Source organism: Medicago sativa, chromosome 3 (genome assembly GCF_051527215.1).
Source record: "Medicago sativa cultivar Bolivia chromosome 3, Bolivia_mono, whole genome shotgun sequence".
NCBI lineage: Eukaryota > Viridiplantae > Streptophyta > Magnoliopsida > Fabales > Fabaceae > Medicago > Medicago sativa.
Genome location: NC_140751.1, coordinates 101,743,963 through 101,763,268, shown reverse-complemented (window position 1 = coordinate 101,763,268; position 19,306 = coordinate 101,743,963). Strand labels below are relative to the sequence as shown.

Sequence of the window (19,306 nt, the reverse complement as noted above, 5' to 3'; positions counted from 1 at the left end):
GCTTAAATATGTTATTCGTCCCTGCAAATAGGGGTCGCTTAAAATTTCATCCCTGCAATCGCTAATCCTTTTTTTTTGCCCCTGCAAAGTTTAATCAGTTAAAAATTCGTCCCTTGACCAAGTTAATGACTGCCACGTCATCAAATTAACAAAATGGCATGGAAATTGACGAAAATACCCCTGGCTTATTTTTTTTTGTTTTTTTCCTTCAAAAAAAAAATTCAGTTTTTTCCCGAATTTTTTTTACGATTTTTTCCCGAAAATTTTTCAGTTTTAATTTTAACAGTTTTTTTCCGAATTTTTTTTTGACTTTTAATTATTTTTTCAGATTTTTTAATTTAAAAAAGAATTTTCAAAATTCAAAAAAAATTAGGCCAGGGGTATTTTCGTCAATTCCCATGCCATTATGGTAATTTTGATGACGTGGCAGTCATTAACTGGGTCAAGGGACGGATTTTTAACTGATTAAACTTTGCAGGAGCAAAAAAAAAGGATTAACGATTGCAGGGACGAAATTTTAAGCGAACCCTATTTGCAGGGACGAATAACATATTTAAGCCAATTTTTTAAATCCCAAAATCCTTCAACCAAACCTGAATTCTGCATGCTAATTTCGAAGGGTAACGCTATCCTTGATTGTATTCACCCTGTTAATCGATGTCGGCACCGAGAAGAAGGTGATTTCATCATGTAATCCTTTGGTAAGAGCGAGAAACCCATCCCTTATTCTGATGAATCAGTTCCTTCTTCTTTCTATTTTGTTCTTCATCTGTGGGTTACTTTCTGTTGAGCTGTCTGTTGAATTCGTTACCGAGTTCGGCGACAATCGTCCTCGTACTATTTTTGTACACATGTTGCTTATATTAATTTTGTTCTGGATTTATTTTAAATTTGTTGAACTCAGTTCAGTTTTGTCATTGTTGATAAAATGTTTTTTTTTTTTTTAGGAATGTGAGTTGAAGGATCGATAGTGTATGCCAATTAGCAGTGGGCTGCTTCGTATAAGGTACATTGATCATTGATCAATTGATATGATAATTTTAGTTATTGGTTTAACATTACCCGCTCATTTGGAACTGTCTATGCGTTTAGTTGATGTGTAGATAGAAATTTATGGTTCTAACCATTAATAAGTTTTTTCACCATTGAAATGATTCAAATGGTTATTGTTGTGTTGGAAGGATTTTAGTTTATTAAGGTTCCGAAGTTCAGATTGTGTTGAAAAGAATATATCATAAAAAAAAACCCCTCAAAATAGCTGGAATCCAAAACTTTATTTATTAGAGGAACATAATCTAAACAATGCAATGCACTTCAAAAGCAAATATTCTTCTGTCCCTAGCAGCCAAGTTATCAATCTTCTAAATCTTCCATCTGCTCCTTATCACCCAATTCGCAGTCAGAGTGCAATTTTTAAAATTCTTCCAGTGTTGTTTTAGCTTACATATTTACACGGTTAAATGCATTAGACAATATATCTTACATTAATCTTCTCTTCTTCTGCATATTTGGTGTTTTAATGTCAAGAGATCCACCTGAGGAACAACATATAGTTGCAATGTTGTCTTCTTTCTCAATCTGAAATTTGTAAAATTACATCAAGAATTGTGCATTTCATAATTTTCAGCGAAGAATAAACGAATGAAGACATGATTACTGTTCACCTTAACAACTGGCTCCAGAATCTTTGTCTTCAAAACATATGTCAACATTAAAACAAATAAAACCCCTCAAAATATAACATTATAAACCAACAATGTAATTAAGGTCAAAGTCAACATAGATCCAAAGACATTATTCTTAAAAAAAACATAACATCCAAAAAAAAACAAACCAACAATGTAGTCTAGGACAAAATGGTTCAAAAGACAAAGTCCTCGAAAAAACACAACCTCTAAAAAACAAACTGAAATCCACAGGTCTTTGATTAGAGAAACATAAACTAAACTATGGAAAACACTGCAAAAGTAAATCTTCTTCAATCCTTGGCAGCCAACTTCTCAATCTTCTAAATCTTTCACATCTTCAATCTGGTCCTCATCACCTGATACATTGTCAGAATGCAATCTGAAAAAAATTCGCAAGTGTTTTTTTTTAGCTTACATTTCTAGCTTACATATTTACACGCTTAAATGCATTAGACAATGATACATCTTACATTAATCTTCTCCTCTTCTTCTGCAAATCTGGTGCTTCAATGCTAAGAGATCCACTTGAGGAAGAACAGACAGTGTTGTTTTATCTTGGTTTTCGGGTGTCAAACATTGATTAAGTTTGAACCTTTTTAACCTTTGATATCTCATTTTTTCTTGGGAAGGGAAAAATAAGAAAAACCCTTGAGAATCGAGGTCCGGGAGTTGTTTTCGCTACGGGAAGGTGTTAGGCACCCATAACGACTATAGTATCCTATAGGAACCGTCTTTACTTTCTACGCGCGCGCTTTATTTTTAAATGCTATTTTGAAAAATGATATTTACACCTAAGAGTTTACTAAGTGAAGAATTGGAGGGAGAAGAAGATGTTTGAATTTTTGTTTTATTGGAATTGAAGGAATATTGGTTCCTTGCCTACGTACCCTTTTAAAGGATCAAATCCACCGTAGTTCTCTTCCACAAAAAATGTTTTTGTTTTTGTTGGTTGATTTTAAGTTTGAAAATTGGAATTTTGAAGAATGAGAGAGAGAGGCCTCAAGGGCATAAGATTGTGAAATTGTGAGGTTGAATTAGTTATTTTGCAAAAGAAAGTCAAAGTATGATTAAAGTTCATTAAGATTTTTGTTTAAGAAAAGAAAGGAAAATTCAATGGGATTTTGATCCCAAGGTTTATTAGGAAAATGATTTGAGTGAAATTGTTCATATTTTTGAAAAGAGAATTTTTGTCTAAGTTTCAAGGTTCCTAAACATACATCTAAGCATACATTCCCTAAACATACATCTAAGGCATGCATATCCTAAACATACATCTGAAGTATCTATGTGATGTGTGTGCATGTGTCGGTGCTTGTGTCGGTGTACATCATTAGAGTCCATTGTCCTTTACATCATTGGCCTAAATACATGCTATGGTCTTGCAAGAATTTTTAAAGGCATAAGGCAAAGTACAAGAATTCCTAGATTTTACATTCTAACTTTTGTATGAATTTTAAAGTGCAAGAAAATAAAGACTTAAGAATATAAGATGGAGGATGAAATGCTTATGAAATGCATGAAACATGAAGTAAAGTGGTTAGTAGCATAAGGTATAATAGCATGAAAATTATAAGCAAAAGAAACACTAAAAGAAACTTGACAAAAAAAGTAATGAAATTCTTAACCTAAAAGTAGCAAAATCCACCTAAAATTTACCATAACATCAAGACAAGTACATGACCTATAATCCTCATATCATGACAATTTTCTAAAGGTTTTATTGCAATCAATAATGGGAGGATTATAAGAACACATTCAAGTCAAGAATTATGATATGTTTAGGCATATTTGGTACTTTATCTTCACAAACAAACATTAAGTTGCCTTGTAAAGCAAGTAATTAACCATACTTATTCACATACAGCAAGAAACACATCCAAACAGTGACAAATCAATCCCCAATCCACACATCCCAACTCACAAGCATACACCAAAAATTAGAATCAAACTTATTACATATTTTCACAAGTTCTTAACCTAAAATTCAAGAAATAAAGCAATACACAACACATTATTTTTTTATCCATTTTTTATATATCAAAATATCCTAAGTAACAAGTTTTAAGTGTCAAAATTACTCGCAAGGAGGTTTACAAAAGGTTAGAGGTTCTTTAACAAGATTTTTATCAAGAAATGAAAGAAAATTGAATCAACAAGGTACAAATTATTTTCATGTATTTTCTATCAAGATTAACATGTAAAACACATCAAGATTTATTGAAAATAACAAGAAAACATTGAACAAATTTTTAGGAATTTTTTTAAAGGATTTTTAGTAAAAATAGTGGTGTAAACAGCATTGAACAGTGGTGTATTTAGCAAGTAATGCAGCAAAAAACTCAAAGAAGCAGATCCAAGGCCCAAAACACGCAAGAATTCACAACCACATGATCAAAACTCAGATCTACGGTCAGAAATGCAAGAAAACCAAACCAGAGGTGAACCAGACTGGTTCACGTGAACCGGTCCGGTTCACCCCCCTATATATTCACAAAACCGGTTCAAAACTTCATAACACTCTTCACTTTCTCTCTCTAACATGCAGAGAAGAGAGAGGAGCTCTCTTCTTCTTCGTCTCCAACGAAATCCTAAGCTCGCCGGCGTGGTGGCCAGAAGGAGCACCGCCGCGTCGGAGCTTCAAGAACTCCATGATTTTCGAAATTTTTTACAGTTTTTGGAATCTTTTTCCGTGTTCTTTATAGATCCAGACTTGATTTCGAAGGAAGAAGAAGGATTGACGATAGATCTACGCGTTTACGTTCACAGCTTTGAACAAAAAAAACGAAGGAAGGAAGACGAGTTACCTCTTCTCCGTTCGGTTTTGAGATGCTACGAACGGTTGTTGTTGTTGTTCGTTCTTCCTCTTTCGTTCTTTCTCTTTCGTTCCTCTGGACAATCTTGATGCGAAACTGAATTTGTTGGATTCTTGCTGCGTGATTCGTAGCTTGAATATTTGAATTCGATTTGTTGAATTCTTGCTGCGTGATTCGTAGCTTGAATACTTGAATTCGATTTGTTGATGTTGATGATAGATGATTTTGGTGAATTGGTGTTGATTCTGGGAAGATTGGAGATGAATCACAGTTGAATGTTCTTGATGAACTTCAACGTGTTCATCATTTTTCTGCGTTTTGATCTGTTTTTGGTGGAGAGAGAAAGAGTAATAGTGTTTGTGATGAGTTGTAATAGAATGAATGGTGCTTTGACCATTGACTGTGACTGGACTTTTATAGGTGATGACTGTGATAGCTGGACCAATGAGGAAATGCCACGTGGACTGGACTTGTAACTAACTTTTGGACTGATCTGCAATTAACTAAAAAGCAAAGGACTAAACTGCAATTTTTAGAAATTTTAGGACTAAAAATGAAAATTAAAAAATAAAATTGAATTAAAATGGGTAAATGGAAAATAATGTAAAGTGAAACGATTAAAAATAACAAAATGGACTAAAATGAACCAATTACTTAAATGAGGTACTTCAAAGTAACCTCTCTCTGTCAAAATTTCGTGTGAAATGACCAAAATGCCCCTAGGGACTAAACTGACTCAAAATTTCTCAGATGCAATTTCTAAAATGGATGTTGACATGGAATTGAAACAAAGACTTATACAAACCAATTGAAAAGACTCAGAGACAATTTCAGGGACTAAAATGGATTTGAATCATAGGAAATGACTAAAATGCCCCTAGGGGCTAAACTGACTTAAGATGACTCAAAATGTAATTTTTGGAATGGACCTTGACATGAATGGAAACAAGAGTTTATTTAAACAACTTGAAATGACCCAGAGATAATTTCCTGGGATTAAAATGAGTTTGAATATAGGAAATGACTAAAATACCCTTTTTCATGAATTTTGCAAATAACATTGAAATAAAATGCAGAGAAATATGCAATTGATCAGAGACAAATTCAAATGACTTGAAATGCAAGGAAAATGTTTATGGATGACTTGAAATGCAAGAAAACATAGACAAATCCACAGTTGAAAAAAAAAATTAAAGCTAAATTGGGAGATAAAGCAGAGTAAAATGTCAGCGTAAATAATAGCAAATTGGCAATTCTTCAAGAGTAATAGACATATATCAAAGATGGAAAAATATTTTGAGCAAGTATTTTTAGGTCCAAAATTAGGGTATAACAAGTGTCAATGTTGTCTTCTTTCTCAATCTGAAAATTTGTAAAACCACATCAAAAAAAATTTATATAATGATTTCCAACAGTGAAGAATGAATGAATGAAATCATGATATAACTAACCACCTTAACAACTGGCTTTAAAATCTTATGTGATGTGAAACTTTGTACTCCACGACGCTCAAAGTAAGAGCTCATCTTAACTTGAAAAATATGCTTTGAACCAATGATATGTTGGAGTTCTTTAGGCAGATCTGATTCACGTCCATTTTGCTATCCAAACAAAAAGGAATGGAATGCAAGTTGAGAAAACAATTAACTTTTATTCTATGTTTTCTATAAAAAAAAATGCAGATAAACACCATATTTAATTTAAAATAGAATGTAACACACACATTTTCTAAATCTGAGGTGAGGTCCTCTAGCTTCAGTTGTGCCAATTGTTCAACAACTTCGCCAAACAATACAAATATTGTTGAGTCTGTAGAGTCGTTGACTTGAAGCTCCAAACGGTACCTATAAAGAATCATTGTAATTGCTTCAAGCAACATGCATCGAAACTGGGGGAAAAAATAGTTACTTCAAATGACCGCACCTAATCTTTGGATAGTCGACTTTTTTAGTACAATGCTCACAATTGAAGTCTGTCTCAGTGGCACTCACAATTTTTCTACAATGAGGGCAAGAAACATAATACAATCCATTTTTTAGCAGGATGTCATCAACTGTTGCAACACAGTTATAGACAACATCACCCTGCAAGTAAAGTTGAAAGTATGAGTGTTTGACACACACTGTGATAAAAAAAAATAGGTTTAGAGAATATTTAACCAAGTGTTGACCTGATTAACTCCCGAAACTGCCATGGATAAAAACTCAGATATAGTCTTCACATCAACAGTAGTTACAGACAAAGTTTCAGCTGTTTTCACAACATTGTTTTTTCCCCTACAACGATGCAACAACAACACATAATTAGGAAATACATAGGCAACATAATATAAACTTTAGCATTTAAACATTAGTAAAATGACGCACTTGGACGATCAAATTAGATCAGCAACTTCAGGGGTGTCTATGTTGATATAAATTGTTGTGGATCTTGAAAACGAAACATAAAGCTCACCTACAAAAATATATCACATATGGAATGGTTGAAGAGAGGGTCAGTTGAATATTAAATGTAATGGTTTGATCAATTACCTTGGTACTGTTTCACCAAAGTGGAGGTAAAAATTGTCACATTTGGCTTAGGAGCAGCATGCATCTGATCTTTCAGTTTTTGATTAAACATTGGAGCATAGTCATCCCATAATGTTACCTTCAAGACATTTCCACTGTAAAAAGGTTCGAAGGATTAAAAAGTTTGTTAATTGATTTGTGGTAAACTTGACACATGCAACAAAATGAGAATTAAATCACGGGAAACAAATTATGATGCACCTTCCTGTTGAGATAATATTCATAAATCCCTATTTTAGTTTTAAAGATGAAAAAATATATTTAGATTTTATTTTATAAATGGATTCTGATATTATTGTATTTAACATCTTTGTATGAGTATTTTTAGTTGCAGGAACTTAAACTCAAAAGGATTGATATAACTAAGTTCCCTAAAAATTATTTGAGCACCTCATACAATGAACAAAGCAAGAAATAGATGGTTGAGATTGAATTGGATGAAAATGGATATACCTGCTCAAATTTAAAGCAACACGTTGGCACATATATATACAACAAAGTGGTTTTAGTTTTGGTTTTCTATGTCTCCAATACCACTACATCTCAAATCAAATATGCACCCAAATACAAACAAAACTAGACTTTGAGCCGTAAAAGGAAACAAGAAGGAAGCATACAAATGGGATATTTATGTACTTGAACCACAACCAATTGGACACATGGATTTGCATAAGAAATAATTGGCTGTAAAGCCTTAGCTTGGCACACGTGAGAAGCACTAAACAAATGCATGACAGCTTGGTTTTTTCTTTACACAAGTATAAGAACAAAAGGAAGCAATATATTATAAGAGTGCATACACACATGTGGAACATGATGAGTCATACGCTCCTCACGTGGGAAAGGAGAAAGAGCAAAATGTTTTAAGCAATTTAGTGCCTATAAATACACATGCTGGGTGCAAGGAGAAACCACCGAATTTTGAGAAAGAAAAGCAACATACACTCAAGCAAAAATACTCAAAGCTCTCTCTTTTATTTTTTTTCAGTGAACTAAACTTGCTCTTTTACAGTGAGCTTTTTTTGTTTAGTAAAGCACTACTCAATTTCATTTGATATTTGGTCCAAGTAAGAATTTATTTCTTATTGGATTGTAAAGCTTGTAGGTAACAAGTGTGTAAACAACAAGGGTTAAATCACTCGTTTGTAGGGATAGATCAGGTAGATCTAGCAAGGGTGATTTGTTCTCGTTTGTTGTTTGGTTGTAAAAGCAAAGGTAGATTTACTCGGTTGCAGGAAAGATCAGTCGGATCTAGCAAAGAGTAAAAGTTACTCATTTGTGTAAAAAGAAGACAAAAGAGGAGTTGTGGTTAACGTTACTTAACACAACTACCTAGTGGATAATCTCACAGGATTGTGGGGACTGGACTAACCCATATTGGGTGAACCAGGATACTTCTTGTGTGTGATTTTCTTTTCCCTGTCCTTTTTTATTTTTGTCTCACACACTTCACAATATTATTTTTATTAATTAACTAACCTAATCCAAGTATATATATACTTGAGAAAATTTTTATCAGGCATATTTTAAACAGGTCACAATTCAAACCCCCTTTCTTGTGAAAATATTTTACTTCAGTTGGTACCAGAGCACTGCCTCTAAAAAGCCTACGCACCCAACGGTGCAGGAGGAAAAAGATCCAGAAGAAAAGTCTCAACACAACCTAAACACCCAACGGTGTAGAAGGAAGAAAATTCAACCTAAACACCCAACGGTGTAGAAGGAAAATTCAAAGCCTAAACACCCAACGGTGTAGAAGATCCAAGAAAAGAAAATATGTCTAAAATAAAATTTATGTCCGAAGGAGGTTCCTCAAACAGACCACCGCTCTTTGAAGGAGCAGACTACTATTACTGGAAAGGAAAAATGGAACTATTTTTACAATCACAAGATAATCACATATGGACCATAATTGAAAATGGAGACTATATTTCATATGATGAAGATCTGAATGTAAAGAGTGAGGAAGACTGGTCAGAAGAGGAAGGTAAGCGAATGTTATTAAATTTTAAAGCTAAATTGTTTCTAACCATGGCTTTGAGCAGGGAAGAATATGATAGAGTACAAGAATGCAAAAATGCCAAAGAAATTTGGGATACACTAAAAATACATCATGAAGGCACCAGTCATGTAAAAGAAACAAGAATTGACATTGGTGTTCGCAAATTTGAACTATTCGAAATGAAAGAAACCGAAACCATAGATGAAATGTATGGAAGGTTTACTATCATTATGAATGAGTTACGTTCTCTTGAAAAAAACTTTACAGTCCATGAGAGAATAAGAAAAATTTTAAGATGTCTCCCAAAATCTTGGAGACATATTGTAACAGCCATAACAGAAGCAAAAGATCTGAAAAAACTCATATTAGAAGATCTTATCGGATCTCTGAAACCACATGAAGTTCTTTTGCAAGAGGACAAATCCTCAAACAAAAGCAAAATGATTGCATTCAAGACAAATCTAGAATCACAAAATCAAGAACTAGAAATGGATTTTGACAATCAACAACAAGAACCCGATGAAGAAGATCATCAAGATCAAATCATTCTTCTCACTAGAAAACTTCAAAGAATGATTCAAAGAAGAGATCAAAACAAAAGAAATTTTCCAGCAAGAAAAGAAAACACAAAGACTGAACTTGACAAAAGTCAAGTTACCTGTTACGGCTGTTACAAACTTGGACACTACAAAAATGAATGTCCACTAAACAAAAGAAAATCAAACAACTTCCAATCAAATCAAAGATCCTTCTTAACTACATGGGATGAACCGGAAGAACCAACAAATGAAGATGAACAAGCAGATCTTTGCCTAATGGCAAAATCAGACAATGAAGAGGTAAATCCTGATCCTTGCTCATCATGTGAAAAAACTGAATATTTGTTTGATAATCTTTTTCATAACTCTCTAATTTTAGAACAAACATGTGAAAGATTGAGAAATGAAAATCTTGAACTAAAAAGGGAAAAAGAAATGTTGGAAAAAGAGAACAAAAGTCTGATTCAAAATTCTAAATCAAAAGAAGTCTTTGAAAATAAAAATAACTCTCAAAAGGAAAACATTATTTTAAAAGAAAATGTTTCACAACTAAAAAATGATATCTCAAATTTTGTTAAATCAACTGAAACATTTCAAAAAATCATGGGATCACAAGTAAGTGTTTTTGATAAAGCATGTATAGGGTTCAAAACTAATCAAAAACAAAAACTTTATGAGAATTTTTTTATTCCTGAAAAAGGTACAAAAACATGTGAAAAATACAAATGTACATATTGTGAAAAATATGGACATCTTGAACCTTTTTGTTTCAGAAAAAGAAAGAGACTCGCTTCACAAAAATTAAAAAATAGTTATTCTCATTTTCATAAAAAGGAAACTCGTAAAAACAACACTAACCATCAAGGACCCAAAAAAATATGGGTACCTAAGGGATTACTAACTTCTACTGCAGGAATGTCTCATAACAGTCAAGAAAAAGCCTTGGTACTTGGACAGTGGATGCTCAAGACATATGACTGGAGATAAACAAAGCTTTCTCTCCTTCACCAAAAAAGAAGGAGGATTGGTAACCTTTGGTAATAATGAAAAATCTCGGATTAAAGCATACAGGGTGTTTAATTTAAGAACAAAAGTCTTAGAAGAAAGTATGCACATAAAATTTGATGAGTTTGAGGAACTTGAGACTCAAGAAAGATTGAATGAAGAAGATGAGGAAGAAAGTCAAAACAATCCCAACATCGAAAATTCTCTCCAACAACCATCAAATGAAGAAGTATCTCTAAGTCCTCCAAGGTCATGGAGAATTGTGGATCATCACCCTCAAGAACAAATAATTGGTGAAACCGCAGATGGAGTAAGAACAAGAAGATCCTTTCAAACAAATGACTTTGCAATGATATCTCAAATTGAACCGAAATCAATAAAGGAAGCAATCATAGACGAATCATGGATCGAAGCAATGAAAGAAGAACTACATCAATTTGAGAAAAACCATGTTTGGACTCTTGTACCTAATCCTCAAACTCAATCCATCATTGGTACAAGATGGGTATTCAGAAACAAATTAGATGAAGAAGGAAAAGTGACACGCAACAAAGCCAGATTGGTAGCTCAAGGTTATAATCAACAAGAAGGCATAGACTACGATGAAACCTATGCTCCTGTGGCTAGACTTGAAGCCATAAGAATCCTTCTTGCATATGCATCTCATAAATGCATAAAACTTTTTCAAATGGACGTAAAAAGTGCCTTCTTAAATGGTTTTTTAAACGAAGAAGTTTATGTTCATCAACCTCCAGGTTTTGAAAATTTAGAAAAACCAAATCATGTGTTCAAACTAACCAAAGCTCTTTATGGACTTAAACAAGCTCCAAGAGCTTGGTATGAAAGATTGAGCATCTTTTTACTCAAAAATGGTTTTTCACGAGGAAAAATTGATACCACGCTTTTTACAAAAACTGACAAAAGTGATTTATTAATTGTACAGGTGTAGTTCGATGATATCATTTTTGGAGCCACAAATGAAAAAATGTGTGATGATTTTTCAAAACTCATGGAAAGTGAATTTGAGATGAGCATGATGGGAGAACTTAAATTCTTTTTGGGATTACAAATCAAACAGCATAAAGATGGTATTTTCATTTGTCAAGAAAAATATGTCAAAGATCTTCTTAAAAAATATAAGATGAATGAAGCCAAAATCATGACTACTCCCATGCATCCTTCATCAAATCTTGACAAAGATGAAAATGGAAAAGATTTTCCTGAAAAAGAATATAGAGGAATGATTGGATCACTTTTATATTTAACTGCTAGTAGACCTGACATTGTTTTTGCAGTTGGCCTATGTGCTAGATTTCAAACTGCACCAAAAGAGTCACACTACATTGCAGTCAAAAGAATTTTCAGATACCTTGTAGGCACTCCAAGTGTCGGTTTATGGATAAACAGGGAACAAACTTTGATCTTATGGCATTTTGTGATGCTGACTACGCCGGAGATAAAATAGAAAGAAAAAGTACAAGTGCTGCATGTCAACTACTTGGAGAAGCTTTAGTCAGCTGGTGTTGTAGAAAACAAAGTACTATAGCACTATCCACCACAGAAGCTGAATATATTTCCGCTGCAAATTGCTGCTCTCAGGTATTATAGATCATAAATCAATTAGAAGATTTCTCTCTCAGGTACACAAATATTCAAATATTGTGTGATAATACTAGTGCTATAAACTTTTCAAAAAATCCTATTCAACATTCCAGATCTAAACACATCGAAATTAAGCATCACTTTATTCGTGATCATGTAAGTAAAAAGGAAGTTGAACTTATTTTTGTTAACACTAACGATCAACTGGCTGATATTTTTACAAAACCATTAGTAGAGGATCGTTTTCTTCTCTTGAAAAATAAGCTAAAAATAATTAAAAACCCTTTTTTAATTTAGTTTGATTTTATTTTATTTTATTGTGTTTCCTTATTTATTGGTGTTGAATTTTTCTTTATTTTATTTTATTTTATTTTATTTTATTGTGTTTCCTTATTTATTGGTGTTAATTTTTTTTTTTGATTAAATATTTTTTTTCTTCTCTCACGCTAAACTTAAATATTTACATTTAATTATAGCATTAATTATTTTTTTTCTTCTTCCCATAATCTGTTTCATTTCTCCACAAAATCCTCTTTCAATCAAATCTTTCTCCTCTTTTCTCTCATCACACGCGCCTCACTTGTTCCAAGGGTGATCAAGGAAGTTTAACAAATCACAAGATCAAATCCCAGCCATTCAATCCATTGATCTTCCTAAGCCAAAAAGGCTATACTAGCAATTCATCATTTCTTTCACAGATTACGTAACACAAAGTCTGCCTAACATCAATTCACTTACTATCACTCTTGTTTCTTTCAAAACTCTTCTTCACCTTTAAAAAAAGGATCCTTTTCTTCTTAGAACCTCATACCTCAACAAAAAAATGGAAAAATCAACACAAACCTTTTCCAAACTCCTCCTCTCTGTTGAGAAACTCACTCCTTCCTCTCCTAGTCAATCACCACCTCTCACACCTCCTGCATCCTTCACTTTTGTTCCTGAATCAATCTCCATCCCTTCAAGCTTCATTTCAGATTCAAAAATGGAACCATACTCATTCTCACCACCAAAAATCTTCACCACTTCTGCTCCTGTTAAAGCTCAAACTTTTGATGAGCTAATCAACATCAAACCCAAACCATCCTTCTCTAATGAACTAAGAAAATCCATCAGACTTTCCTCAAAACCTTTGAAGACTTCCTACATTGATCTTGAGGATGAAATCGATTCCTGCATGCAAGCACAAAACCCTACCAAAAGACTCAAACAATCTTCATCAGCCTTTTCTCCGTACGATCGCAAAACTGCAAAGAAAGAAAAATTGCTTGATGACATAGTCACTGAGCCAATCGTCGTTGAAGAAACGATACTGGCAAATCCTTACTTTAATATTACAGTTCCAGAAAGCTCAATCAAAAGACCACTTTCAGAAACAAAATCTTTCGACTTTGATGACATCAAGAAGAAAAAAATCCAAATAGATGAGGTGCTGCAATGAATTGGATGGAAGGATTTTTGTGCACTTGATGAGATAATCTACCCTGATATTGTCCAGAAGTTTTACTCTTCTGCAACCCCTCTTGAAGGTCACGATGTGATCATCTGTCAATCAAACAAACATCTACATCACCACTGATATCTTGGCTAAAGTGTTCAATATTCCAAATTCTGGTGTCAAGCTCTATGGAAAGAAATGGTACGATGATGTTAACCCTAAACTCAATAGAAATTCTGTCTTAAGTAAGTTGTTTGATATAGTCACGATTGGCAGCGAATTCCCTGTAACCGATTTGAAGAATGAGTATAAAATTCTTCATAACTTGTGTGCTCACTCCCTCTTACCTCGAAGCAAAAACAAGTACAAAGTTAATGATACCGATATCATGATTCTCTATCAATTAACTCATGGAAATAGAGTTAACTTGCTCTATGTCATCATACAACATATGATGAATGCTCTCATGAACAACAATGGGAATGATGGTCTCCCATATGCCATGTCTCTAACCAGGATTTTCAAAGAATTCAAAATGTCTTTCATCGGAGAAGTGGCCAAAAAGAACAAGAAGCATTTTACTGCAAAAAATGTCTCTCACATTAAGCTAAGTAAAAATCCTCTTGCTCGACCACTCCATGACATTCCTCTTCCAAGAGAAGCTTTTATCAATCAACAAGAAGAAGAAAATCCTCTTCTCAATTTAGTAAATGCTATAATTGTTGAAAATCACTTGTCTTCTCAATCTGCTCCATCAAACTCTCATGTTTTTCCAAAAAATCATGAAGCAACTCAGCTTGTTGTTCCAAACGTCTCAACTGATCTCAAACTGTCAATTGATGGCAATGTCGAACCAACTCCTACAGCCCCTCTTTTTGACTGCGAAAATTCTGCTCTGTTTGGTTCCTCCTGCTTGAACAGGTTTATTAATTCTCCAAAGAATGACACTCTTCTTTTGAGTGATCTTCCCATTCCTTCGCATTTCAGCTCCTTTGATAACTTTAAATCAACTGGAACTTCACCAAAAAGGGATCCTCCAATCGAACCAGAAAACTCAGTCGTCACCAATGAGATGTTGCTTGCTGAAATTGCATCTCTTAGAGCGGATGTGAACAATCTGCGTGAGAGCTTTGTGTCCTTCATGTTTCAATACCTTGGGATGATGCCTCCTGTTTCTGGCCGTGATCCTGGTTCCTCATCCAACCCACCTCCAAATCAGCAGTAATATGTTTTGCTTATGGTGTCTTACGCTATCTTTTTGAAGATGACAAAAAGGGGGAGAAAAGCAAGTGTCTTAGGTTAATACTTGCATGAAACGAACATGAAACGAATTTGAAAATTTGCCCTTTTATATATGTGTTGGTTGTAGACTGTTAGGCACATGTGTGCCCTGTTTTTTAGTATTTATGTGTCTTTCCTTTTTTAGCTAAGAATCTTAAAAAAATGGACTTTTGTATTTTAGCAAGTTATTGCTAAAAATGGAACTTCAATGACATATGTATTTTGGTCCTTATCTATGTTAAATGCAAGCTATCATTATAAGTTTTTTTTTGCCTCTGTGATGATATCTGGAACTCTAATGATATATGCATCTTTTGTCTTTGTTAAATACAAGTCATCTTGCTCTACGTGATTATTTAGCTTCTTTGATGAACATAAGTATCCTTGTTAAGAAAAGTATGACTGTTTAAAAAAGGGTCCCTATCATTCTTTTCAAATCAATTTTGAGTTGTCATATCTTATTAATCAAATTTAAAATTTTATTACCAAGATCAAATTGAGGGGGAGCCTATTTTTAAAACAAGTAATCCTTTTCCTTTAAAACCTCAAACGATATACATCAATTTGAGGGGGAGCTTAATCGGAACACATTTATATAAATCAAATTCTAATATATTTTGTCATCGTCAAAAAGGGGGAGAATGATGAGATAATATTCATAAATCCCTATTTTAGTTTTAAAGATGAAAAAATATATTTAGATTTTATTTTATAAATGGATTCTGATATTAGTTTATTTAACATCTTTGTATGAGTATTTTTAGTTGCAGGAACTTAAACTCAAAAGGATTGATATAACTAAGTTCCCTAAAAATTATTTGAGCACCTCATACAATGAACAAAGCAAGAAATAGATGGTTGAGATTGAATTGGATGAAAATGGATATACATGCTCAAATTTAAAGCAACACGTTGGCACATATATATACAACAAAGTGGTTTTAGTTTTGGTTTTCTATGTCTCCAATACCACTACATCTCAAATCAAATATGCATGCAAGTACAAACAAAACTAGACTTTGAGCCGTAAAAGGAAACAAGAAGGAAGCATACAAATGGGATATTTATGTACTTGAACCACAACCAATTGGACACATGGATTTGCATAAGAAATAATTGGTTGTAAAGCCTTAGCTTGGCACACGTGAGAAGCACTAAACAAATGCATGATGAGTCATACGCTCCTCACGTGGGAAAGGAGAAAGAGCAAAATGTTTTAAGCAATTTAGTGCCTATAAATACACATGCTGGGTGCAAGGAGAAACCACCGAATTTTGAGAAAGAAAAGCAACATACACTCAAGCAAAAATACTCAAAGCTCTCTCTTTTATTTTTTTTCAGTGAACTAAACTTGCTCTTTTACAGTGAGCTTTTTTTGTTTAGTAAAGCACTACTCAATTTCATTTGATATTTGGTCCAAGTAAGAATTTATTTCTTATTGGATTGTAAAGCTTGTAGGTAACAAGTGTGTAAACAACAAGGGTTAAATCACTCGTTTGTAGGGATAGATCAGGTAGATCTAGCAAAGGGTGATTTGTTCTCGTTTGTTGTTTGGTTGTAAAAGCAAAGGTAGATTTACTCGGTTGCAGGAAAGATCAGTCGGATCTAGCAAAGAGTAAAAGTTACTCATTTGTGTAAAAAGAAGACAAAAGAGGAGTTGTGGTTAACGTTACTTAACACAACTACCTAGTGGATAATCTCACAGGATTGTGGGGACTGGACTAACCCATATTGGGTGAACCAGGATACTTCTTGTGTGTGATTTTCTTTTCCCTATCCTTTTTTATTTTTGTCTCACACACTTCACAATATTATTTTTATTAATTAACTAACCTAATCCAAGTATATATATACTTGAGAAAATTTTTATCAGGCATATTTTAAACAGGTCACAATTCAAACCCCCCTTTCTTGTGAAAATATTTTACTTCACTTCCATCTCCCAAATGAAGTCACATCATGTCAACTTTCCCATTGACAGTTGTTTTCTCCTCAATTGGATCCACATCAATTATAAATCCAAACACATCTGTTTCACATAAAAGTGTTACATTCTTTACACAATATAATATATGTGCATTACATTTAATTTAATATTTTGAAAAAACAAACCTGCTAACACCTCTTTCCCGCAACGTTTGGGCAGATCATTGAAATTAACAAATTCAAAGATATAGCGAGGGATTGTGTTGTCATCCAAGCCTTCCGCATTCACAACTATGCCACCATAGAAATGAAGCATAAGGGATTGTTTTCGACCACAACATATTTCTCCTTGTTTTTTGAGACCTCAAAGCGCGAAATGACATATATCTTGCCTTCTTGCAAGACTTTCTTCAATGAAGGCGAGAACCTCCTTGGTATTGCAGCATGAATGCAATTTTCCTAGAAAACATTTGTAAATAGGAAGTAAAGAAAGATTATCTGCGAAGGAACAATTATATAATAAGAGTAATGACAAACACCTTCTCATCAATTAGCACCATATCTGTACTAATTATTTCCTTTTTTTTTGTTATATTCAGCATGTCCCACACGCGTGCTATCCTAACTTTGATCCTGGTATCAGGGGCAGCATTGGAGAGTTCGTTGAGAAAAGTAAAGAACATGAAAAAAGATTAGATCAAATCATTTAGTTAACATGGTAGAGGAAGAGTGCAGGAAAGTGGTTTACTTGGTTCCTATGACATCAATGGCAGGCATGGTAGGGAGGCAAAGAGATTATGAGGGAATCAATGAAATTACACAGATAGATGTGACAGAATGAGTGGAAAAGGAATGGGACCAGTGCTGGTGATGAATTGTAGTTTTGCATCAAAAACAAGATAAGTATTTGTATCGTCTCCACAGGGATTAGTGCGACATCAATGATAGATTAACATCAAATATCATTCTAAGTTAAAAGGGTGATTGTTTGTTTAATTTACAACTATGGTAACTAAATTGCAAAAGTAAAAAGATGAGATTAATAAGGATTGAAACTTGTTAGGAGTAGAGTTCCTTAACCAAGCATCACACATAACCTAATGATCCATACGAATTCTAGCTATATAACCAATATTATCACAATCAATTCAATTATCGTTTAAGCATTCGTGTCCAAATCCCTTAAACGATAACAAAGTCGATTGGATCATTTAACCGTCCGTGTCCAGCCTGATTAAATATCCAAAAGCATTAAGTTCTTGATTAAAGGTGACTATCAAAGATCTACAAACTTGTCAAGAGTGATATAACCTATGATAGATTGTCATTCTAGCTCTACAATATCCTTCGTGTCCAAAGTGCTATCATTACTCTAAGGTATCCCTTAAACATTCATGATCAAATCATTCAAAAGATAACATAATCGATCGTGTCATAAAACGATATAGTTATTTCTAACATATCTTTCAAACAGTTGTGACCAAATCATTTCAAGGATAACAAAGTCGATCGGATCACTTAATCGACCGTGTCCAGCCTGACTAAATGTCCGAAAGCATTAACAACAAGAATAACAACTATATTGAATATAAATTGCTAGAACCATATATTGCAAGATCAAAAGATTACATGTTAGCAAGTATCAAGTACCTCTCATCCCAACAAAGGGTATTTAGCTACACATCATCATGGAAGCCATGCAAGGATGGATTGAAAAGGAAGGATTCATTCTCCTAGTGATGTCTCAACAAAGGAATAAGATCCAACTTCCAAAATCACTCTCACTCTATATGATCTACCTTACTTCTCTCTATAAAATTACAAGTTAAAAGCTATGAAAAACTAAGAGAAAAGGATCCTAAAAATATCTAAGAAGATCCCAACATAATATCTTCAAGGAATAGCAAGTGGGCTATTTATAGAGGTCTGCCCTGCCTGAGGTCGCAACTGCGAGCTACACCACTCGCAGATGCGAGTTGAGAAAATACAAAGGATTCCAGAGAGATACGCTATTGGCGTATCTGGGCAAACCGCCCTTACTCGCAGTTGCGAGTAAATGAGCTCGCAGATGCGAGTTCACTCGCATCCCACTCGCAGTTGCGAGTTGAGTGCGAGCAGCTGCTGCCTTCAGGAACAGCTTCTGCCAAAATAGTACTTTTCATGATTTTTGGTCTTTGATCAGTGTCTTGAGGCTAATTCCTGCACAAAAGAGTAGAGTAAGATATATAAAGCGTAATAAGGCATTTAACACTTATTTCTCGGCTTTTCTTTCAATTACTTGTAAAACAAGTAACAAAAAGTGCTTAAAATATAACATGAATTTAACACTTTTTTACATTTATCAGCTGGTTATATAGGTGTGAATTGAAATGGTTTAAACTATAACATATTTTTTTAGGCTTCATGTCAAGGAATGTAAAGAGCCACATTCAAATTGAAATTGTA

The 19,306-nt window shown here is 33.8% G+C and overlaps 2 protein-coding genes and 1 long non-coding RNA gene across 3 annotated transcripts; all 3 read left to right on the top strand.

The window, feature by feature from the left end:
• Positions 1–566: 566 nt before the first annotated feature.
• Positions 567–17,689, top strand: LOC146943045 (uncharacterized). Its single transcript, XR_015032946.1, has 3 exons — positions 567–701; positions 948–1,006; positions 17,461–17,689. It is a non-coding gene; the product is annotated as an uncharacterized LOC146943045 (long non-coding RNA).
• Positions 7,991–16,683, top strand: LOC146943046 (uncharacterized). The gene is made up of 2 exons (XM_085757133.1): positions 7,991–9,912; positions 11,913–16,683. The coding sequence occupies exons 1-2, from the start codon at positions 8,848–8,850 to the stop codon at positions 11,991–11,993; spliced, it is 1,146 nt and encodes a 381-aa protein (XP_085613259.1). The 5' UTR covers positions 7,991–8,847; the 3' UTR covers positions 11,994–16,683.
• LOC146943047 (uncharacterized) lies at positions 14,043–16,683 on the top strand. The gene has a single exon (XM_085757134.1). The coding sequence runs from the start codon at positions 14,043–14,045 to the stop codon at positions 14,877–14,879; it is 837 nt and encodes a 278-aa protein (XP_085613260.1). The 3' UTR covers positions 14,880–16,683.
• Positions 17,690–19,306: the final 1,617 nt, after the last annotated feature.